Here is a 25,372-nt window from a genome sequence, read left to right on the forward strand (position 1 = left end):
GATGTATGGTGTCTGCTACAATAGCTCTTAGGTTAAAAAAGTGGCCAGTTTACTAAAGTATTAACTGTAGTTGTGTGTAGGATTAGGTTATTGCTGTGTTCTTTAAGTGAGTTGTTGGTTGAGAATGAAGAGCAGCAGAGGAGAACTGAGTCAATTATGGGACAAAACAATCTGATTCGACCATCTTGCTTTTTGATGGGAGCATGCCCTGTGAAATCCAACTCTCGGCTGTGTGATTAAAATCACACATGCTGACACAACGTGAATTAAACCATGTAATCGCACCAAAAAGCACTGATTCCGTTTGAAGCAACATTATAAAGAAGGGCTTAGGAGAATGTTCACTCAATGGCGACTAATAAGCTGTGACAAAGAACATAGCCACACTGTGTATTTACTTTAGTAGTGTTGGGAGGGTCTTTGAGCTCCTACTTAGTGATGCAAGTAGAGTCAAACCTGCAAGGGAGAATGGATAACCCCTGTCAGACAGAGGAGAACGAATAGATTGATACTGTTGGAGACCTTAAACCAAGTGAAAGACAGGAGCTAAGAGAGTGCTAGTGTGAGACTGATCACACATGGTGCAGGTGGAATGCAGCCTTTTTCTCCTCTTCTTATGCCTGTTGAAAGGCTGAGAGGGGGAAGCAAACCCTGGAAAAAGTGCACTGTGATTGATTTTTGCCCTACTGCTGGCTCTTCTTATACACGTATAATTTTTGAACTGCTCCACATTATACACAAAATGGAGGTTAATATTTTCAGTCTGCAATTTCACTTTCATTTTTGTAACATTAAGAGAGTTGGAAAAGATGAGTACTTTGAGCACAATTAATTAGCAACAAGGTTTTATTAAAAAAAAAAAAAATTCTGGTTATTAGCAATGCTGCTGGTAAAAGTGTATTACATATTGCCATTTTATTCTATCTCTAAACTATTTATAAACTCTTTGACACAGAAATAAACGTAGGGTAAGACAGAGTACCAAAAATAATTAGACTCTGGTTTTTTTTACTCCTTAAAAAAAGCCAACCTCTTATTTTTTTATAAGAAAGAAGAAAGAGAACTGGTCCAAGCACAATGCTAGGTAGAACTCCAAAACTCATGCTGGTGTATGAGTAAGATTCATGATCATTCAGAAACATTTCAAAAAAATGTGATATGAACCAGTCTAGTAATGTGCGCATGATGTGCACAACATGCCCAACCCTTTGGAAAAGAATATTGTGATTTGTCCAGGTCTGTAATCTGAGGCCATGAGGACATCAGTAGTGGATTTCATTGGCACCGTTTCCTCACTATGATTGACTCTAATTTTATTTGTGGAGAAAGGCAAGACGAGTTGAAACCTGGCCAAAGGGCCTAATGCTCTTGAGCGGTTGGCAGTGAATATGACTTTGGTCCAGTTTAAATCCTGGATGGTATCATTTCATCTGTCTTATCAGCATGGTACTGGCATCAGAAATCCAGCATTTTATTTATTGTTCAGGTCACACTGTCCTACACACTGTTTTATGTGTGCCTTCTTATCTGATCATTTTAGTTTAAGAATTTCAAGTAATTACTAAAGTTTAAGATAGTTGCATTGCTCACACACTGCTGTGTACATTGCACATTGCTCACACACTATTCACCCACCCTAAAATGGTCTCAGACGACAGCTGGCAGAAATTAGTTTTGAATAATACATATTTAGCTAACTGATTATAATGTCAAATTCCCCGTTTCTATGAAAACGTTCAACATATTGTGAGTTTGAACACACACTTTCAGTTGGATTTCAAATCTGGTTGCCACTGAGAACCAAGTCATTCAATGAGCTGCTGCTGAAAGGTAAAAAAAAAAAAAAATTACATTCTGGTACAAGTTTACATTCATATCCTTCAAATAGGACGAAAGTGACCTAATGTGCTTGTGAATGTTTTTGAAAGTGGTGGCCAGATTGTTTTATTTACATATGCTGAACTCTGGTCAGAGACGTAAATCAATAAACACTGTAGCTCATTCAACCTTGTTTTTCTTCTTTTGAATGAATACAGAAAAAATATAAGCATCTCTATGGACTCATTTGGGTGGTAGGGGGTGGTAGCAGCTGCTGCCACTCCAGACATTTGAGTCACACATAGCTACAAAATATATTTTTCATCATGTCTTTAGCATAAAAAGGTACTTAATGCAAGAATGAAACCCCTGTTGTGCAATCAAGCCATGAGGAATAAAATCACACTGAAGTTTAAAGCTACTGTAATGTGAGACTTTTACAGGCATCAGGGGACTGTTCTCACAGCAGGAGGGCCCTGACCACGTTACAATCGCACCAACAGTTGGTGGCGGTTAATGAACAGCAAAAAGATGTTTGCCATCCCCCAATAAACATCAAAAGAAGAAGAACAACAACAATTTCCATCTTTTACCCACTGCTTGGGCAGCATTGGGGAGAACACTCTCAGCTCTCCTTGCCTGTGGACCCTCGAGGAGAGAGTTCTACACTGGGGAGACAAGCCTCCGGTACGGGCCGCATGGGCCTAAGAGACTCAGAAAGCAGACTTTGCTCCGCTTGGTCGACCCTGCAGATGCTTCTGAGAAACTAACATCAAATCAAATCAGTGGCGGTCTGTCTAAGCTGTGCAGGAAAAAGCTGACGTGGGAGCCGAGCCACTATCCTGCAGGAGAGCAGAGACCCAATTCTGCGACCCCCTTTCACAGGCCGAACACAGGCTAGCGGAGATCCAGGAAGGACCCTTTTGATCCCAGGCCGGAATTCACAGAGCAGCCGGCTCGAACTGCTTTTGTTTGCCTTGAAGAGAGGTTGTCACTCATTTATTTTATATGCATGCAGAGTTTGCTGTTAGAAGAATGCCAGTGCTCGAATCACCATTTCAACTATTGTCCTAATATCAGCTGTTTGGGCAGATATTCACCAAACAATACCTAACAGGCCAAGAGTTATTTATTAAGCATTAAATAACTTAATGGCACAACACTTGGATGTCAAGTTTGCTAAATAAACAAAGTCAGACATTTGGTTTTATTTTATCCTGTAGTGTGTCTTTATGTTTGTACAGATTGGGCCTTTTAAAGGTCTGCACCATCCTGTAATCTCACCCTGTTGCAGATTTGGTTGTCCGCAGCTAATTCAGACTATCTGCATGAGCCAAAGATTGGGCAGAGAGTTTCCTGTGTAGATTTTTCTCTGCATTCCAGTCAGTCTGAATGTTTTTTTTTTATTTATTTTTATCCTTTAGCCTTTAATGTTAACATTTGGGTCGAACTGTTGTTGGATCTGAAACAAGGGCCAGTCTGTTGGAAATGCCAGAGCAGTGTATTGATCCCAGTCCATCACAGTCCACCAATTAACAAAAAATGAGCAGAAGTAAGGGAACCTATGGACCTAACCATGGGCTGATTCAAACTCTTCCCTTTTTTTTCAAGTGACCTATGGGCACTGCCTTTGTAAAGTACACACATGTATTATGTTACTTGTCAAACTGAAGCAAGAGTGTTAAGGTTAACTTCTTACCAATCAACCCTGACTCAATGATATGATTGTGACATGTCTTGGACTAATGATCTCCCAGTAACCAGGCCAGAAAATGAAGGGACACTGGCCACACTGTGAGTAATAGAGGGTGATTTATGGCTGAACAGATTTTAACCAAAGGAGAACAAAGAAGTGGAACAGTAAAGTGAAGTTGACCTTTTACATAAATGTAGCTAAAACTTCTCACTAGGTATTTGCTTGCCATTAAGGAAACCCCAACACAGTAAATGATGCTGTGCTGTATCCCATTTGTACCAGCTAATAACTGTACGAGGGGTCAGAAAATGAATGCATTAAAAGTGTCAGAAAATGAATGCATTAAAATGCTGAAGATTCTAGCCAGAGACCTATACTGCCATTGACCTGCCTTTGATGCCTCAAAAAGTGATGAGAAATGTTCAGAGAATTTCCAGAGGAGAACTTGGCTGAGTCGTTTTTTGACAGCACTGTTATCGTGTGACAAAGAAAAGTTTACATGAACAAACAACTGAGAAAATTAAATTCAACTCTCAGCAGCTTTGTTCATCTTTCTATACAATCAGTACATCAACAGGCGTATAAGTTTGAAAACTAATGAGTAAACTGTCAGACACATAATTGGTTCTGTCATGCTAGCCTTGACGAAGAGACAGGCTCGTTTTGATAAGAGGTGACATGTACTACAAGACGCACTGTTGATGTACTCAAATGAATGGTTGATTGTGAAGTGCTAAGAAAATCTGAGAAAAATGCTCTACTAAATGAAAGACAAACATTCAGCTCCAGCTCTATGACTAACAGTCGTCTAACAGTAAAGTTAACTAACATTATAAGGTCTGAACATGTGACATTATGTTAGGGTTATAAGACTATAAATTCTGCTTTTGTAAAGAAGGTCTGGCAATTCCCTCAAGTTCTAAAATATGAATTTCAGGCTTGATTTGAAGTTTAAGGCATTAACATGATGAGTACCTACAGCTGGTCCATGGAATCCTCTGCACAATGTGCAATGAAATATGTTTACATCCCAGTTGAATAAATTAAATAAAAAACACCAAATTTACTGAGGAAAAGTTTGAATTTTGAAGGTCTTATACTTTTGCATATATCAAATATAGTAATACATTTTAATTATTAATCCTATACTTTTTAACAGTCCAGCAAAAGTCTTATGAGATCATCATCATGACTTTATTGAAGACACAAATAGGTCCATATTAACAGCCATACAAACAAATTAACAAATACGCAAAGAAACAATATAATAATAGTAAAACATACGGATAAAATCAATTAAAATAATCACAAATGTGCACAAAGATTAACATGCCAATGGTGCTCCATCCTGCACTTATGCCTGACTGAACTTTGTGCAGGATTCGTCAGCGCTAAAATGATGTCATATTCAGCTGTACATAAGGTTATGTAATAGAGCATAAAAAGTGGAAACACCCACACCTACAAATAGCTGACTTGCTCAAGTCCATCTCAGCATCCTAAGCAGCATCCTTAATGCTTCATTATATACCACTTTAAGTTTTGCATACTGCTTTGATTAAAATGTCTCCACAAGTGGGCAGCATACAAAGGGGTGAAATATGTCACTTTCACTGAGACAGAACACATCCTGAACTTGCGTACAAGCATATTAGCTTGGGCATACATCAAACGACGTTGTCTATAAATGTCCATTTCATCAGCCCGTTCATCAGTACCTGGGCCATATAATGGCCAACTATTCAACAGCAGCACTCGCTTTAGGAATAGTGCCAGATAAAAAAGAAGTCAGGAAACACCAATTTTTGATCCTCCCTGCTTCTTATAATCATGACGTTACTCTTCTGTGCGTTGTACATAATGTCAAACATATTGCAAGCAACCCCTCAATAACTGTTGAAGACCAGCACTACAGGGACTAAAAATAAATCCTGACTATTGATTTGGGAACCTCCTCTGGTATATAGTTTATGAAATGACTTCCAGTGATTTGCACGACTAAAGGCTTCTGAGACGTAAATAAAACACATAAAAATTGTAGAATTGTATCTGTTATAAAAACCTAAGATCTCCTTTAGAGCAAGATTACACAAGTCTGTTCCATGCTTAGATTTAAACCCAAACTGGTTATCAGATGTAAGGAGGAAATGCTCCATCTTATACAATGAGATCCTTTTCAGGACCTTGGATAGCAACGCAGTCTAAAGCGTGATAATTATCCTTGCTAGTTACCTTGCCAGCTGTATCCTTTACAATGGGCACTACTACAACTGAGGAAAGTGAATCTGATAAAATGCCATGGACTAAAACCCAGAAAAGTACAGTGTACAGTGTGTGTATAATATGTATGTACTCCATAATCTCTGGAGTTGTAGAACTTTTAACAGCGAATTGTGTTCATTGTGGATGGATATTAGTTGTTTGAGAATGTTATGTAAACATTTTCTATCCTTTCATTCAACCTCTGTCCTTCAAACAAGCAGAGGTTTTTAACTACTGCAGCGCTGTTTCTGTTGTCTTTTCATTTGCCACAAGGTTGAAGAACCCTTCTCAATAACAAAGACTTCTGTGGCCAAGCCTTTTCTGGAACATGAAGTCACAGCAAACCGTTGAGTGCATTAAAAAAGAGAATAAGTTTAAAGATGAAAGGGTTTTTGCTGATCCAAGCAAGGTAGTGTACAACTTATGCTTTTCTCCCTGCCTCCCTAATGCTTATCTGTTTATCACCTTGAAGCTTGCTTGTGCAGCCTTCACGACCAGGTAGAATAGATTTTGCTATCAATGTTGAATGCTTTGCTGTGTCAGCAGGTAACTCTGTCATTGTGATAGTGGTTTGAAGAGTCAGTCAAATGATCCTAAATGATTATGGAAGGATTAATGGAGAGAAGCTCAAACCTTTCCAGCTCGTTCCATCAGTTGGCCAAGTTTATTCATTTTTGGACTTTTTGATGGCAGAATATTAACATTTCAGTACCAAATATCACATCTTCGTTCCTTTGCCACATTTACGTTTAAAGCTATTTCGACTTAAACTGGACCACATGTTTGCTCAAACAGACAAGGACCTGAATGGTGATGTGTAACCTATGTTTCCTGATGCTATTTTGTTTTTGGGGGCAACTTCCTTCTGGGGTTGCTTCTTATTCAAAGAGTCTCAAAGTCTCCCTTCCTCTCCATCTACTGTGGCTGCGGCAAAGTCCTGTTGGCAATCAAACAACCACAACACTCTGATAATTCCTACATTGAGTCTTTGTGTTTATTTATTCTTGGGTTGGTAGCAACCAGTTATGTTTGTTAGTAGGTGGTTTAAAATAGCTGATTTTGCCACCATTCATTACTCCGTAGCATTTATTGCTGTTCTTAGCCTGCTGCTTGTGTTTGGAGTCTGACCAAACAGATGGTTTTCTGGTTTTGCTCTTGGCTTAGTTAAGTAATTTCAATAGCTGAATGGTAGGTAGGAAAAGTATGACGCTATTGTTTACACTTTAGTTGGTTTTTGTGCTTTTCTTTGAAACTTTTTCTGTTATGTGCTAAAACAACAGCTTATTTTGTACATGCGGACTTAATTGAACTTAATTTAGCTACATATTATGATTGTTGTGCAACACTTTTCAACCTCTTTTGATGTATGCTTGAGTATTTGGATAAGTACTTAAATATGTTGAGTGCTGGTGTGAACATAAGTGCACCTAATGATTTTTTGTGATATAATTGAACATTCATTTAAATTGCTTTAATTTATTATTAAGCATGAATATTGATTTGTTAACCACTAATCTGTGTGGTTAAAGGGTAAAAGCTAAATGAAATGCTAATTTGTGAGCTTTTTTTTCACTTTTTAGGTCAGGTTTTTTTTATGTTACCCTGTACTACCTACCTGTGTGGTAGTTACTGGACTTAATTGATTCCAGCTACTGGATCTTGGATATTTTTCTCCTTTCTCCTTCCCATTCAACGGATCACTTTTTTTTTTTATTGGGGGGATTGTTAAAAACTGATCAAGTTTAAGAAATGCAAGTTTATAATAACCCTTTAAGTTTTGCTTATGCTGTTATTTTTTTACTTAATTTGTTTGTTAATCATTAAGATATTTTAAATTTTAATCTTATATTTGTGTCCTTGTTTTCATTTAAACCTCAGGCTCCTTAAAGAACCACTCTGACAATAGTTAATCTTTTGCAACATAAGGAAGCCGTGGTCAATTTATAGTCCAAACACGTCACAAATGCTTTTCTTACATACTTAATTTTTAAAATATGTTCATGCATTGTTAAAAAGAACTGGAAATTTTAGATTTCCATTAACAATGACAAACATTCATGATTTGTTTTAGTAATCTGACTATTCAGTTGATTTTACACATTTTGTTGACTTTGTCAGTCTGCTATATTTTATTTATATGTAACAAATTGAAACAAATTGTTGTGTCTTTTTTAAGTTACCAGTTACCTTGGGTAACTAGTAACAGTCCCGTTATGGAGCTCAAGACCAGTATCGAGCCTTCCAGTCCTGGTTGGCAGGGGTCACGGTGTGTAGAGCAGGCTCTTTGGAAAGGAAGAGTCCGAGGATGCCGTAATAAAGCCAATATTTCTCTTAATATAAAGGCAACATTGGGGGGTGCCATCTTTGTTGTTATTTGTGAGATTGCGGTGCATGCAGAGCGAGACGAAGCTAAGATGTCATTGTTTCAGGAAAGATTTAGCCACTCTGGGACCAGTTTTCAAAGATGATTGTTTACGGCAGATCCGTTTGGTCGCACAGCCTAAATGACGAAATACCTTTGTAAATACGCCTTATCTTGTTTCCATGTGTTTCCATGTGCTTAAATCAAAGGTGATTTAACTTCACTGTCACCAACTCATGGCCAGAGCTTATGATTCCATCAATTATAACAACTTATCCAGGTTCTTAAGAAGCAAAGCAGCCCAAGAGAATCAACCTAACACCACTACATTTAAACTATGAACACAGGCAATTGAGCTTTGCAGTGCTTTTTAATTTCTAGAGATCACGGCATGATCAGGTTGTTTTTCAGATCTTTCCTGCTACATGCTGTCATACAGTTCCTGTGAAATATGCAGGTCTGGCAGTAACCTTGGGTAGAATTATTGAAATTGAGCTCAGCTTTTGTGTTAACCAGAGTACAGTCACGATCCTAATGAATGAAAGCTTCATTAAAACAAATTGCAGTTTGTATTACCTCTTTGTATGCTGGTCTGATAACAGAATTTGCAACAAAATTTGTAATAAAAAAATGACATAAAAGCAAAAGGCACTTTAAAAGAAAGAAAAAAGAAATCCCAATTTAAAATACAACAGTTTGCATCTACTTGAGCTTCTGTGCTACCCCTTCATTTCTCATAACATTTCCATTTATTTATTTATTTTCAATAAATGATTACATGGTGCAGTCTGTGGTGTGCAGTTTTGTACATTTGAGGTTAGAAATAAGCAATGTGTGCGTTAAAACCCTAGAGTTTAAAGAGCATGTTCTCATAAAATATATTTATTTTGGCTTAATATTGAATTAGCTATTGATGTTGGATTTAACATAACAATGCACATGTTAAAATGCCACTGCTAATTGTGTAATCAGTCATCATTCACATTTAATGCTAGCTGAAGGAAATGGGTTTGTGCAACATTGTTTTATTCAAGAGGCGAAAAAGACTCTCATTCTTCACGATTAATAATTATTGTTGAACCAACATGTCAGCGAAGCGCTTAAACCAGCACTGATCTAAACAAACTGAGCAGAGACATGATGCAGTTAATTGTGATTATAAATTTTAATTAAGAAGAATTAACTCTCCTCTTTGTACCCTCCATTCCTTCAGTGATGAGTTACAGGACAGAAATACATAGCTGTCCAAACGACTGTGAATTGGCTCCAACCACATCGGTATATGCCGGTGCCTCATTGATCTCCTTACCAGTCAGGTAAAGACACTGAACCAGAACAAGGCTGCAGGTCCAGATGGTTTCAGCCCCGGTGTCCTAAAGCCCTGTGAGGACCAGCTATGTTGGGTTCTACAGCACCTCACTAACCTTCTCTTGCACTAACCAGGAGAATATTCTGGCAGTTTAGAAGAGATTATCGCACAGATCAAAAACTACCTGACAAGCATAGCACAGCTTGTGAGACTGAAGGGTTGTGTGTTTGAGCAGGTGGTCAGCACCACAGGAGCACCACAAGGGACTGTGCTCTCACCATTCCTTTCACTCTCTACCACCCAGACTTCCAGCACGAGTTAGCAACCTTTCATCTACAAAAATACTCAAATGACACCGCAGTTGTTGGCCGGCTTGATAAGAGACTGAGTGCAGAGAGATTCTGGAGCACTTTGTGGCATGGGGTGGGAAAACAATCACCTCATCTTGAATGTAAACAACAGGTAGGAGTTGAATATGGATTTTTTTGGAATATGTGTAAGGCTCTTTGATCATGGGAGAAGTGGGAGCGAAGTCTAAATGCCTTGGTGTTCACCCAGACACCAGAGTGTGCAGCAGATGCAACGGTGAAGCCGCACACAAGTAGGGACCAAGCAGACAGTAATTCTTGATGAAGCATAAGTCTTTCAGCGTTACAGCAAGATGCTGCAAATCTTTAACAACACTGCTGTGAAAAGTGCAATCTTCTCTCCCATCATATATTGGGATGGCAGCATCAGTGTCTGTGACTTAGCTTCTTCAGTACGAGGTATATTTTACACCTCCCAGATCAAAATGACACACACACCCTAACTGCATCTGAAGATTTGTGGTACAGAGTCAGGGTAAATTCCACTGGAATAAAGTAAAAAGGGTAACTTCACATGACCCGAGCCCAATTCATATAATCAAGTAGTATATGATGAGTAACACTGCAAATTTCAATGTTAACCTGAGCAGTTTTATAGATGTTTGTCCAGGCAAATCTGACAAGTGTGTCATTTGGACATATTTTATGCCATTTGACCTTTCCCACATACCAGAATGAAGAAGGTAATTATATATTGAATAAAAAAGTCATCATAGTTAATCATTTCGTTTAAATAAAAAAATGTGGGCTTATTTTGACAATACACCCAAAGCTTTAAGCTTTTGAAAAGCATACTGTAGAAATGAAGTTTGTCTTTAAAAACTTACTGTAGGACTACATATATGAATATCTTAGCAGCCTATTTCTGGATTTGGATAACTGACACCTCTATTAACTAATCTCATTCATAGGAGGTGACAGTCACATATGCAACAGGAAGAATAAATTATGGTCTGGTAGAAAAATTGTTCTTCTGCTTGCTAGATCAAACTCCTCCCTCCAAAATCCTCTTCCCAGCTGTTCCCTGGCTGTAGTTCTCCTCATTGTTACTTAGCAGGAAGCAGTTAAAGGTGGACAATCTTTTTGGGCTTCGAGGTCCGTGGGGATCACCTAATATGAAGCTGAAGCGCAAGTTCAATCGAAGAAACTCATCGCCTGCCTCCATTCAGAGTCCGATCCGCCTCTGATGTGAGCCAATCAGCTACGAACCGCACCTCCATGAAGCCAATCAGCATCCCGCGCTCAACTTAAAAGCAACTTCAAATCCACGTCTCAGCCTGCTAACCAGCAAGAGCAAACGGATTGCATGTTGGATTTCGAATCAGATGTCCGATTCAACCCACCCCCAACCCCTTCTCCACCATCATAGCTGAGTTCATCTAGCTTCCAAGACGTTCCTCCATCCTCAACCCATCAGAGTGTTTTCTCCCTTCAGTCTTCATCACTCCCTATCGCCTGTTATTGGTCCGGCAGAAGACCACCATGTTGGGCCCGGTTCTGCCAGAGGTTTCTTCCCAAAGGGGAGTTTTTCCTCTCCACAGTCGCTTCAAGCTTGCTCATCGTGGACAGTTCATGCAAACCTGTGTTTATCAAGTTGGACATCTATCTTAAACAGATCATCATATGGACTGAACAAACTTCTTCTATCTCCACTCCACCACCAGTTTCAGACCTGGGGGGGAACATCCCTGTTCTCATACATCTACTTATGCATTTTAAAGTATAATTCAGCATTAATGTTCCTGCCGAGGTCTGAGCGCCAAAGACTTAAAATATTGTGTCAATAAAATCCTTCTAATTGCTATTTCTTTCTCTGTGAATTTTTCAGATTGAACTATTGGTTGTCCCACATGCCAATCAGCGTCCAAGCATGTGCACTTCTGGTGTTTATGTATCCAGTGAGCTTCGGTCTCAGCTGTTCGATGTAGCTCCACTGCTCCCATCACATACTTTGAAAATGGCTGCGAGCCGCAAGAAGCAAACTGCCTTACAAGTTTATGAGAAGAAGAGAAAGGCCTCAGAAAAAGGAAATAAGACCTGAGTGAATTTGGGAGATTTTTAGGAATGGAAAAGCAGATAAGCCTTGTGCATGCGCCCAGTTATTCAAAAAGTGACCTGAGCATTTCTTACCTAGCCTCGTGAGACCATCCTGATCTCGCGAGCTTTCAAGGTTTCACTCGCAGATCAGTCTGGCTACTCTCCGTTAAAGAAAATTTGGAGCCGTTCACCAAACGAACGTCCAATCAGCGTTGGCTTTGAGGCGGGTTGAGGTGTGACGCAACGGGAAGCGCAACAGTTCAGTCTAAAGAACATGGCGGCTTCAGCCGATGAAACTAGCGTTAGCGTGGCTATCGAGCAAGTTTTATCGGAATTACAGAATATTTCTTTGCTGAGCTAACGAGCCTTTACCTGCAGCTGCAAGAGTAGCTTGGCTTGTGGTTGTGTTTTCGTCGTCGCTCGTAACAGAGCGACGACAAATCTGATTGGTTCATTTGGCCCGTCTATCACCAACATAGGCCAATCAGCTAACCAGTATTTTCGCCCCTTCCCAAAATTACTTCAACGGAAGGTTTCCAGATGGATATGCGGAGCCAATCTATCTGGCGGAGTCAGGTAATTTCTTACCCACATTTTCTGGAAAATTTGTTCACTCTACCTTTAAGCTGCTAGCTGGACTGTGATCCTCTCTCTATGCTGCCCCCTGTTGGCAACCTTAGGCAAGTGTTTGGCCACTTTGACTTCTCTGTCAAAAAGATTGTTTTTAAGCACTGAAATAACTTTTAGACTAGTGTATTTTTTTTATTCTACAGTCAAAATATACAAATTATTGAAAGGTGAAATCAACAACCTGATAATGAATGCTGATTCTGTTCTGGTGACTGCTGTGGAGCCTTTGAAGATGAATGTACAAAGAAGTACGCTTCACAAAAATTTTACGGACACGTCTGAGCTGCCTGTTCATGAAAGTAGCATAACAACAGTTTCTCCAGTCCGAGACTTCTTCAGATACGCAGTAGTCCAGTTCGCTACAGGACATCCTTCCTGCCCACAGCCAACACCATTTATAATGACTCTTTGAGGACACTAAATATTTACTTCCATTTAAGATTAATGAAGTAATATTAAACTGAATTGAACTGAATAACAATGTGTTCTTTTTATCCATCTTGTCAAAAATCAGATTTTGTAAACAAATCTTTGATCCTTACAGGCTCAGCAGGAAATATAACTGTGGTGGGAAAAAATCTATGTTTTAATGGCCTAACACTGATCTCCCATTAGTAAATCCAAATAGTTGTTTGATTTATTTGTGTAATTAAATCTAAGGTACATAGGATTTGATCTGGTGCATTTAATCTGACGTGAATATTTTAAAATGTTTTCAATAAGTAACATTTAATGTAAATATTCCTATTAGCAATTCCACAAGGACACCTCATAATGAATGTTTCACTGCTGAAGCAATCTTTTAAAAAAGTAATTTACAATTTAAGCAAATAGTTGAAATATTATATTTTCATAAAGCCTCAAATACAAACATAATCTTGTGCATCCCTAATGTAGACTCGTAATATTTTATAGACATACTTAGCCATGCTCAGCATGATGACGGAGGAAGGGTCAATGTTTCACCTTGTTTGCCCTAAAAAATAGTAAATAGTGCAACTCCAACTTCATAAATCAACAAAAAATCCTGTTTAATCTGAACACAGTAGCTGATAAATAACCACTCACCACAATTATTTCCAATGTACTTTAAGTCATGGTTGCCAAACTATGAAGTAACGACACAGAAGCCCTCAGTGGGTGGAAAAAAGACAACATGTAACATTTTTGTTTGTGTGAACAGAACAGATAGAATCTGTGATTTCTTCGTAGCTGTAGACACCCTAGAGGGGAATGTTAAACAACACAGATTCAGGATGTTTTCTTCCTCTTTTCAGCCTTTATGTTCTAAATAGCTCCATACAGACTTGAATAAAAGAATATTCTGACAGCTTTTGGGAGAGTGGATATTTCCTTTTTCAAAGCGTGGCACAATCATATCTGAGCCAGGAGAGCCAGTCAACAATGACTTCGCATAAGAAAAATAAAGGGAGACGCCACTCAGGTGGTTCAGTCATGGGCTTAGAAATAAACCCAAAGATACTCTAGGATTGTGGGAAGTATTGAATTTTGTTGTCACTGTGAGGCTGACAAGCAATCTGACTGCAGCGAATCACTACGCCCACATTTTCCCAGTCTGTAACACCCTGTAATATCCAAAGCACTTTTCAGTTCTGCTTGAATTACCTGCTATCGTCTTACTTTTTACAAAAGACATGATGCATTGAGCTAATTGGGCATGGAAGCTTCTCAGCCTTTTGGCTCAGATTAGATATATATATTAATATCTGTTCTTATCGGTTTAATATCTGATAGACCACCTACCCAGGGACCATATATTAAATTGATTTTTGAAACAGACAGATGGAACAGAGCTTGTTCCATCCACTCCCTGTGTCGACCTCCAGGCATATTACCTCTCCTCATTGGGGTATGGTGGCCTAATGGTTAGAGAAAGGGTGCAAGTTCCCCATTTCAAATCCACCGACCGCTACTCTGTGTCCCTGAGCAAGACTCTTGGCCCCAGAATGCTCCGTGGGCGACGCACAGAGGCAGCCACTGTTCTCTAAGGTTAAGTGCAAAGGACAAAATTAACTGGAATGTGTGTTGCCATGCCAAAAAATAAAGATGATTGAGTGCTTAATCGGGGCTGAAAAGTGGCCCAGTTGGTAGCGCTGCTGACTTGCAGCAAGAAAGTCCTGGGCTCGAATCCCAGCCTCAGGTCTTTGCATGTTCTCCCTGTGCATGCGTGGGTTCTCTCCAGGTGCTTTTGGGCTTCCTCCCACAGCCCAAAAACACGAAACAATAGATCTGTTGAGAACTTAATTGTCAACATGTACCTATCTGCTGCCAAAAATAAATAACTGAGAACTTTTTTCTGGAATATACACCTTTAAAAATATGTTTTTCCATCTATAGTTCAAAATAGAATAAACCTGTAGATGCACACAGAGTTTTAGTGTTCAGGGTTATTTATATTTTTACAGTAGGTTAGAAAACTGACAACCTAGAATCTAGTAGCCACCAATTTTATGAAAAATTTCAATGAACATTTTTGCTATGAACCTCAGTAAAGAGAATGAGAGTCGCATTGTTATTACTGAGGCAGAGCTAGCACAGAGTCACAGCTGTGATGAGCCACATACCCCTTTAACTCTAAGCAGTCATGGCTACACAAGTCTTTATAAATAAACTTCTTTTTATTAGAAAGTAATATGACATTCTTTCAGATATAGCCAGTGAGTCATCACCAAGTAAGTCAGCTTCAGAAGTAACTGTAAAACCAGATTCATGTTTTGACTTTTTATTCTGTTATGAAATGAATAACTTCCTCCAAACCATCAACCTGTTAGGTAGGTCCTATCCAAACTTGACGACTGCTGTTTTAACATTTAGTTTTGTTTTTGTTACAATTTATTGGATTGTAGTTATTGGTAGTCATCGTAGTTGTAGCCTAGTTCTAGTCAATAAATATTATTACATTTCAATCAACTAAATTATTGGCAAATTTACTGAAATATTGAGTGATAGGGGGAATGTTATTTTTTCTTCACAGTTATGACAGAAATCTCAAAAATCCTCTATGTGCATTATAACCAAAATAGACATAAGCTTCTCAATTAGTTCTTATTATTCATATCAGATCATTAGTCAGGAAGGTGTTAAGGCAAAGGTATTTTTTTAAATGTGAAAACAGTGGATTAAGGAAAATAACGGTTAATAAAATGTTAAGCCTTTTAGGTCTAATATTTATGATGAAAAACTCGGTTGTTACCATATCTTGCAAAGGTATTTCGTATTACAACGAAAAACGTAAACGTATTTTATTGAGGTTTAGCATGATGGACCACCAGAAATCATTTTGTGACAGTGGAGGGGAAGTGAAATATACATGTTTTATCATTAATAATCTGGGAAGCACCCAGGAAGACCATGGTGCCTCTGGAGGAGCTGCATACAATTTGTCTTGCTCCCAAAGCAAATCACATTATTTTGATCTCCCTGCCCTATCTTGGAGGGTCTCCCTGCTCCCTGACACAACATCAGGGCAGCACTTTGTTCTCACAGGATGTCCAACTACTGTACTGTGATTGGACAGGATTTAGATGGGCGTGTTTAGGTTTGAAAGGCGAACATGTGTCACCCACCTGTCGAACTGCAGTCCTTCAGTTCAGTTCAACTCTGGTGGTTTAAGCGGTCGAACATGCTAATTCTGCTCACTCACAGCGTTTTCTCTATAAATCATCCTAGCAGGGTAGTCCCACCTCCGTAGCACTGCGAACCCCCAGTGCTCGCAGTCTTTTGAAATAAGGCCAGAGCACACCGTGAGCTATTATGTGCACGCTCCTCAATTTTTAGCTCTACGTCTAAGCTCGGCTCTCTGCGTCCCCCACCCTCCCAATCTTCAGTGACAAGTGCATAGTGGAGCTAACTTCTGCAGATGAGCAGGGCAAAGTTTTACTTTTTCTGTGTTCCTCCCACCCCGACTACGAGACAAAAACTCTTTGTTCTCATGGGGCATAACAAGCTTTAGTTGTGCACTCCACAAAGCTGCCCTCATTAAAGAGTGTCAAGAAGAAAAGCCATTGTGTAAAGACAGCCATAAAACATTTCAATTGCATTTTCTCGCAAGCCATATCTGGTACACATCAAGTTTGTGGAAGAAAGTTCTCGGGTCGCTGAAGAGTAAAACTGAACTTTTTTGGCCAACATACAAAATGCTATTGTGGCAGAAAAAATACTGCACATAATCCTGAGTACACTACCTCACTGTGAAACAAGCATTATGGTGCAGTGGAACTGTTTTCTTCAGCAGCAGCAGCAGCAGGGAATCTGATCAGATTTGGTCATCAGCTGGATAGCGTGGGGTAGAGGGGACTATCCCGTAAACAAAACATGCCAGAGGCTGGACAAGACTCAAAAACTGGGGCTGAGGTTCACCTTCCAACAGAGCAATGAGCCTACAGCCCGGTTTACAGAAGAATGATTGAGATTAGCATGTATTAAAATGTTCAGACTTAAATCCAATTCAGAAACCGTGGAAAGGCTTGCAAATCGCTTTAGACAGATGCTCTCCATCCAGTTTGACTAGAGTCGTGTTATTTTGCAAAGAAGAATGGGCAAAAAAGTCAGTCTAGATGAGAAAAACTGGCACAGGCATAAACATACCTCAAAAGTCAAATAACTGACAGTTGTAATTGCAGTTATTGAGGGTTTCTATAAAATATTGTCTCAGCGGGGCAGAATAGCAATGATCACCACACCTTTCAGATAGTTATTTGTGGCAAAATGTGAAAAACACGCATTATTTTCTTTCATCTCCTAATCATGCACTAGTTTGCTTTGCTCTACTACATAAAAAAACAATTAAATACGTAGAGGTTTGTGTTTTTATGCAACAAAAGTCAAACGAAGTTTGTTTAAAGTCAAACGGAGTGAATACATTTGGAACGTATGATATGCATAATTTGAGCTACGCTTTACTTAATCTGGAGCTTTCTTTACCCATGCTGGGAGTCTCTGAACCAGCCTTACTTAATTTTAGTATTACAGATTTGATTCATTCAAACACTAAATAGCAAACAGTCCATATAAACATCTGCATTTCCAATTCACACAAGCGAGTCGTTGTCGTGAATATGCCATGTGTTTTTAGAAGTCACAATGAACAGAGCAGATGCAATAAAACATGCAAGGCAGGTTCTCAGAGGACAGCTGCAGAAAACGTCTTTATTAGATAATTTCAGATGTGCTCAAACCAGATAAGTAAACATTTGTTCCTTTAGGGAGAAAAAAAGACGGACACAGCTTGTTGTAACAGGAAAATACTTCAGAGCGTTGCTCATTAAACAAAACATTTTCATCATATCAACACGTGTGATTATGAGGCACCACACAATGATAGTAAAGTACTCTTTTCAATTATTTACACATGAAAATCAGCCCTTCTGGCTGGATAGAGGAACATTTTAGCGGATTAAATGTTTTTCATGTATTTGTGTACATGACATAAGTTTGTACATGTTTTTTTTTATCATTCTATGAGCAGCAATCATTAGACATGAGCATCAAGGGAAGGGAGTCTGTGTCAGGAGCAGACAGACACTCAAGCGGACACACATACAAACAATCCCAGACGGGCAGTCGAGGTAAGATGCAGCTAACTTTATCCTAAAAAATATCCATATGTTGCCCACATTGTCTCCGTCTTCTTGCTTATGCGCATAGTAGAGCCTCAGTGAGTATCCATGTGCCTCTCAGTCCACGTTCAAGCTACTCTCTCAGAGGGGAGAAAGAATATGCGAAGGTATGAAATAAAAAAAGAAAAAAAAGAAGCATTGTCTGTGCTGCCATTCTTCTGCGCACACCATCAAGTCCGGGTTTATCATGCGCCGTGTCCTGATGGCTAGGTTCATCTCACACATGGTAATGAGCGCAGATAGGAGATCTTTTGTCCATCGGTTTGTATATTTGTCCTTTTTTTTTTTTGGTGAAACGGTTTTTGCTACTTATACAGTAAGCAAGGAGCCCCTTTGTCCCATTGGTCCTCATGTTGAGAGTGTGAGAACAGTAAGGTCAAGAAACAACATGTAAATAGACAGATAAAAAGATACTAATATCACAACAGTATCATGAAGATTGTCAAGGCCTTCGAATTATATTCAGTTATAGTGTTGTGAGTTTATTAACTGAGCTCTTCTGTAAACTGCTGTCAGGTTCATCCAAAGGCAGCCACTGTGGCCGGCATGCATCACAGAGAACGGCTGGAGTCTGATTCTTTTTTTTTTTTTTTAATGAGGAGACAAAACCATTAGAGGGAATGAGCTGAAGCCCAGATCAGAGTCCCAAAGCAGTCTGAGAGACACAGATGCCTAATTCGTCTGTTTACTCCCTTCGTTTTATTCCCTTTTTGAAACATGGATCTAAACTTGGCAACCTGTTACTGTCCTGTCGTTCCTAATATGATCCCTGAAAGCAAGTGCGTGAAAGCACATCAGGCTTCCTTAGTCAGACGACATGAAACATTTGACTTTGTGTCCACCTAATAAAACCGCGGTCATGCAGGACTCCCTCAAAAGGAGCGTTTCCATGACTTACAGAGAATCTTCTGGAAGGCTCTGCGAAAGTCCTGGTTGAAGATGGTGTAGATGACCGGGTTCAGGGAGCTGTTACAGTAACCAATCCAGAAAAAGAACTTGAACAGCGTCTCCGGGATCTTGCACAGATCGCGGCAGATGCCATACAGGCTGTAAGAGAAGAAGAACGGGAACCAGCACACGACAAAAACGCCCATGACCACAGCGAGAACAAACGTGAAGCGCTTCTCTCGGGCGGCGGAGATCTTCTTCCGATTGACGGTGCTGCGGCGTTTCCGACGGGAGGAGAACAGTTCCAAGGACTTTGAGCTGGAACGGGACTTCCTGCTGGAGTATTTGGAAGCAGAGCTGCTCTTCCTGCTGGACTTTCTGTCTTTCCTGTCATTATGGTGTTGTTTCGACGAGCCAATGCACTTTTTTGGTTTCTCGTCTGATGAGCTGCTATCCTCATACTCGTCATCATGGTTGTTTGTCGGATGCTTCGGCTCATTCGATTGAGCGGATCCAGCTGTTTGCTCTTGGCAGTGCCCGTTCTCACGTTCTCGCCCTTTCATGCTTCCACCTTGGGTGGACTTAATGGACCCTCCCATGCCCGGCTCGGTTTGGTCCATCCCATTTTCTAGAGGGGAATCCACACCCCTCTTCTTCTCCGACAGTGTCCTGGTCCTGGTTTTCGCCACTTGATATATTCGAATGTAGACCAAGATCATTATAACACAGGGAGCAAAGAAGGATCCAATGCTAGAGTAGAGAATGTACCAGGTCACATCGTTTAGCTGACACGTGGGTCTCTCCTGACTGCTGCTCCTGTCCATTGAAATCAGTGGAGGGAAGGAGATCACAGCTGAGATCAGCCACACCACCACGATCATGCCTTTGACACGTTTAGGTGTTCTCTTTAAGTTGTACTCTACTGCCTGTGTCACAGACCAGTATCTGTCCAAACTGATGGCACAGAGGTGAACGATGGAAGAGGTGCAGAATAAAACATCCAGAGCCAGGTAGATGTCACACCAGATTTTGCCAAAAAACCAATAGCCCATAAGTTCATTTGCGAGAGAGAAGGGCATGACCAGGGTGGCTACCAGTATGTCCGCGCTGGCCAAAGACACCAGGAAGAGGTTCTGGGGTGGTTTGAGAGCTCTGCTGGTTAAAACTGCAATAACAACTAGGACGTTGCCTACTATTGTAAACAAAATGAGAAAGCTGACAAGTCCAGCCAGACCCCAGATCGCGAGCTGGGTGTACTCAGAGCTCTCAGATGTGGAATTAGAGATATTTCCCACCTCTGTTCCATTTTCCAGGCTGGAAATATTGAAGAAATCCATTCTTTGACCAGTGTATGACTTTAAAAAAAAGTAAATGTTCGATGGAAAGCCTTATTAAGAATTGAGAGCATATCTCACTGCATAATAAATCTACCTACATCAGATAGCTTTCTCCTCTCCTCCCCACCTGGAACCGTCCACATTCAGCGCAAGTCTCTCCTTTGGAGAAAAAAAAAAAGAGATGGGGAAAATGTTCCGGTACGCGAGTCTTTTTTTTAAAAGTATTTACCCCAAAACGTGCGCGAGACTCAGCAGCCAAATATCCATGAATAAAAAGCGGCAGCCTCCTCACAGCGTCCTCTCCCATCCCGACTGCGCCCGCATCTCTCCACCTCCGCCTCCCCGCTGCGTCCTGAGAGAGGTTTGTAACAACCACGTGTCCTTTGCAAAAAAAAAAAAAAAGAAAAAAAAAAAGAAGGAAGAACTGGTCTGCTCCACCCTGAAGGATAAAGACGGGGTGAATGACGGAGCGATCAAAACACCTAAAACGGTAATAACTTTTGCACGATAAACACCCAATTAAATCAGCCAATGCGTATAAGCCGTGTCTGGATGCATTGACAGCTGATCAGGAAAATATGCCTCTCGTAATCTTTCTTTCTGTCTTTAAAAAAGATAGACTGAAACTTATTTTGTAGAGAGAGAGAGAAAGAGAAGACGAGAGAGAGAGAGAAAGCAGAGGCATGCACGGAGAGGCTCAGATTGCTGCCAAAACGCAAACTGGCAGGCGTGAAGTCCCGGACCAAGGACAACGCGCTCTGCTCCGTCCTTCTATCGCTCACACTGGAGGTCAGTATTGCTACAGTCAGCTCAGCGGGGACGCTTCATGGGAAACACACGCACCTATGGCACCATGTGAACGATATTATAGGCTTTATGCGAATCACCCCTTTATGTTGCGTAGTTGTTTACTTTTGATCACAGAGCCAGATATATATATATATATATATATATATATATATATATATATATATATATATATAAAAAATATTATTTCTATGTTATTCAGATTTTGAGAGGTAATTTAGCTGATATTGTTACATAATTTTGCCGGTGCGTTGTCTGATTAGGATGAGGCCACTACACATACTGTATTCACCCCGTTTTCTATACTCAAATTGCTCAAACTTCTCTGATCCTTTAACCAGTTTTAGATATAAATGCAAGAGTTCACTGATTTAACAGCATATGTTTCTATTGAGGCCAGGCGTTAATATGGAGCCTGCAAAAACAGGGAGTGGAGGGAGGAAGTAAAAGAACAACAACTGGGTGACTGGGTGGATGGATAAAGTATATTGCAAGGATGGATGGATGGATGGATGGATGGATGGATGGATGGATGGATGGATGGATGGATGGATGGATGGATAAAAAAATTCATGATGGAACAAGAATAAATAAACTTTATTAGATGGATGGATGGATGGATGGATGGATAAATAATGTCATGGATGGAACAAGAATCAATAAACTTTATTGGATGGATGGATGGATGGATGGATGGATGGATGGATGGATGGATGGATGGATGGATGGATGGATGGATGGATGGATGGATGGATGGATGGATGGATCGATGGATAAAAAAATTCATGATGGAACAAGAATAAATAAACTTTATTAGATGGATGGATGGATAAATAATGTCATGGATGGATGGATGGATGGATGGATGGATGGATGGATGTGGAATCCTTCAGTGTTAGTGTACCCAGCTGTCTGAGGCATCATCGTTTTAACGTAACCTTTTAAGTAAACGCACACATTTCAAAAATAATTCTTGCATTTTATATGATTACTGAGCGCACCACCTAAAGTCATTAGTCTGTCCCTGTGGTGGCCTCAATCACTGACAACTATGAGCTGGATCTATTTGGACTGAGACATTCAGGCTACTTCGTCTTTCTTTCCCCCTGAATTGCATTTCCCTTGAGGACACACACGTGAATGAACACTTTCCACAGTCTAAGGGTTCAGAGCTCTCTGTCTCTTTCTACTTCTGTCTCACTCTGTGTTGGACTCTCTCTGCTTCCCTGAAAAAGCATATTTGGAAGCTTTTCAAAAGCTCGATGTTGCGGCTCTCCAGCAAGGTTGCTCAAATTAAATCCAAGTTCACAATTTATTTATTTATTTTTGGTCCGCTCTGCACCTGTACTCCTCTGCTGCTGTTAGCCCTGTCACCCCTGGGCAGTGTCCCCCCCAGTAAAGAAAGGCCACTGGTGTACATCCTGGTATTTGCTAGGCCAGTGTGCTTATTGACCACCACTTCCAGCTAAGTACCTGCCATTAATCACGGAGTGCTCAGCCATGCTGAATTAAAGAGCAGCCACAGCCGCAAGAAATGATCAGGGCACATTGATCCGCGTCAAGCTGGGATTTGGAACAGGAAGGGTCTATGGGAGTGTCACATGGACCATCTCCATCCACCCTCGGAATAAAAGCAGTTTTAGCTCATACTGACTCTTTAAAGTAAAAAGGGAGGTCGCTGCTGCAGATCTGCGTGAATGCACATTAGGCTTATTTTGGAAAGGCAGACAATTTGTAATATGGTCATTAAGTTGTATCCGGGGGCCACAGCTCCTATATAAACATCATATATAACCGGGCATCATTGAACCATGTGAGCCGTTACAGAGCTTGTTTCTTGTTTTTCAGCACAGCAGCTCTCCTCAGAGGAAGTAAGTGAACCTTTCTGCTGCAAGCCAGGAAGCCTGCCTATTGATGTTAAAGAAGCTTTACCGATTATTTTCATCTCTATATTTCTTTGTTTGACTTGTTTTGTTTGGTGTCATTTGGCTTTTTCGTTTTTTTAACAGGGCGACCTCTGTTTTTGTATTTAAGGTATTAAAATTCAGAAATGAAAGGACGTGTTCACAAGGTTTCATGTTTCTGATAACCACTTTTTGTAAAGCTCTCAAAACGCTAAAACAGATTTTTTTTTTGCCAATCCCGGTTGCTCTTTAAAAAGTATAGAATATAATAACAAGATATAAAATATGTTTTCTAGCCGCACTGCCACTAGCAGTCTGTTAAAGGTGCATCTCAATCAGTCCGATTATAATGAAAAACTTTATTTATTTCAACTGGCTCTTCAGACTTTTCCACTCCGAAGCTCTCTTTCACTAAACAGTTAATTCAGTGGACAGCTCAGTCTAAGAAAAAAAGTATAATATAAAAAGGTGCACTATTAACAATCATAACCACAACCTTCACAGAACTGTGTGGTAAAGCCCATTTAAGCATTTGGAGCACAATAATAAAGTGTGGACTGTAGCTAATGTCGACACACAGACGTATCCAGGACACTGTCTACAAATGAATCAATAATACCCATACCACCTTTAATGACCTGTTATGAAAAATTCACTTTTTGTACGTTTTTGTACTTCCATTTGGGTCTAATGCTTTCAGAAACAGTCCGATCATTAAAATAAAACCAAGCCATTTTTTTGGCATAGGTAAATATTTTGTTGGCTCTGCCCCTCATTTAGCAACCCCAGCCAAGCCCAACCCCTCACCTATAAACCCAGACGGAGTTCTGCCTCTTTAATTTTTGGTCTGCTGGTTTTAACAGGGAATGCACCGCATAATGGCTGCAGGAAAGGACAACGGTTTTGCTGCTGGCTGCAATAAAGAACATGTGTCCATGCATATTCTCACAGTCATGGAGAACAGAGGCTTCATTTTATTTTTGATAGGAATGTTTCAGCCACTTTGCCAATGAAGATTGTGGTTTGAGCGAATCACTTCACAGCGGATTGTTTTGAAAACTACCTGCAGTACACAGCAGGGTTTACCAAAAGACCTCTACTAACATCTGTCCCTACTATTTATTGGACATCTGCAGATGACTGAGAGCCAAGTACTTAATGATTTGTCTTGTGGGATTTGCATAGTTGCTCGGCATTATTATGAATAGTCATTTAGCACAAGCTAATGCTAACGCTACTGATAGCCTAGAGTGACCAGACGTCCCCAATTTCTAGAGAAGTCACAGTTTCAGACGACCTGTCTATGGCAAAAGCTATCACTTGAGATTTCCTCGATTTTAGCATTAAAATTAATGATTAAAAATGTTGTGTGTAGAGTGTTGTTACGGTAGCCAATTAGCCAGCTGAGTAAACATGTTGCGTATAGCAACAGCTGTTATGGTAGCTCTGGTCGTGCTCCTGTTGTAGGAGGACCAAGAGGCGTAACGTACAAAACAGATGTGATAGCAGCAGCTACGCCTGTGTCCTCCTGCGCTGCCGTGCTTATGTGGGTTCGGCTGTAGGCTCATCAGTTCTTGCTTTTGTTGCAGCAGTATGTCCCGCCTTAAACCACAATACTGCAACGTGATTGGCCCAAACCGTTTTTTGGTTCAGTCACAAACGATTGAAGCCGGAGCGGTATAAGACGGATTCTTATTCTTACACTGCTTACGCATTGGCTTAAGTGGCGGTGCCTTCAAAAACAAGAAATAAAAGGGCAGAGCCTGATCTTATCTCCACTGACAGGGAACTGTCCTGTGATATTATGGTATGTCTCAATTAATTTGTTCTGTTTTGACTGGGCGTAGCCTTTCTGGTTGTGCAGGACTCTCTGCTTCTGGGTCTGACTCAAGATCAAAGATGTACGATTATACTGTACTGGCAGCCATTTTCATGCGTATGTGCGTGTGCAAAACAAAAACAGCTCATTCTGAAAAAGCTAAAAATAGGTGAAACTGGGGAGGTAAAATGTTATCTGAGAATGATTTAGTGCAAAATAATTTAATGAACATGTTTTGTATAGCCCATAGACCTATTCTAAAAAAAAAAATTAAAAGCATAATATGTCACCTTTAATTAAACAGCAAATTGGCCTGCCATAATCGTCATAAAGAATCAATGGAGTAAATAAATTCTGTTTTCATTTTGGTTTATTTCTAGTGCGCTAGTTCACAAGGAATGTTGTCTCAAGTCAACAACATCAAATATAATGTCTATACAGATCTATAGATATGTTCAGTCCATCCATATAGACATATTCAAAGTCAATCAGGCAC

General features: G+C 40.1%; 1 protein-coding gene and 1 pseudogene across 1 annotated transcript; one reads left to right on the top strand and one right to left on the bottom strand.

The window, feature by feature from the left end:
* The first annotated feature begins 14,163 nt into the window (after nucleotides 1-14,163).
* LOC118563255 lies at nucleotides 14,164-14,328 on the top strand (annotated as a pseudogene).
* A 3,309-nt stretch (nucleotides 14,329-17,637) lies between these two features.
* Nucleotides 17,638-21,150, bottom strand: adra2c (adrenoceptor alpha 2C). The gene has a single exon (XM_012870118.3). The coding sequence runs from the start codon at nucleotides 20,344-20,346 to the stop codon at nucleotides 18,994-18,996; it is 1,353 nt and encodes a 450-aa protein (XP_012725572.2). The 5' UTR covers nucleotides 20,347-21,150; the 3' UTR covers nucleotides 17,638-18,993.
* Between the last annotated feature and the right edge of the window lie 4,222 nt (nucleotides 21,151-25,372).

The sequence above is a fragment of the Fundulus heteroclitus genome, chromosome 5 (assembly GCF_011125445.2).
Source record: "Fundulus heteroclitus isolate FHET01 chromosome 5, MU-UCD_Fhet_4.1, whole genome shotgun sequence".
Classification (NCBI taxonomy): Eukaryota; Metazoa; Chordata; class Actinopteri; order Cyprinodontiformes; family Fundulidae; genus Fundulus; species Fundulus heteroclitus.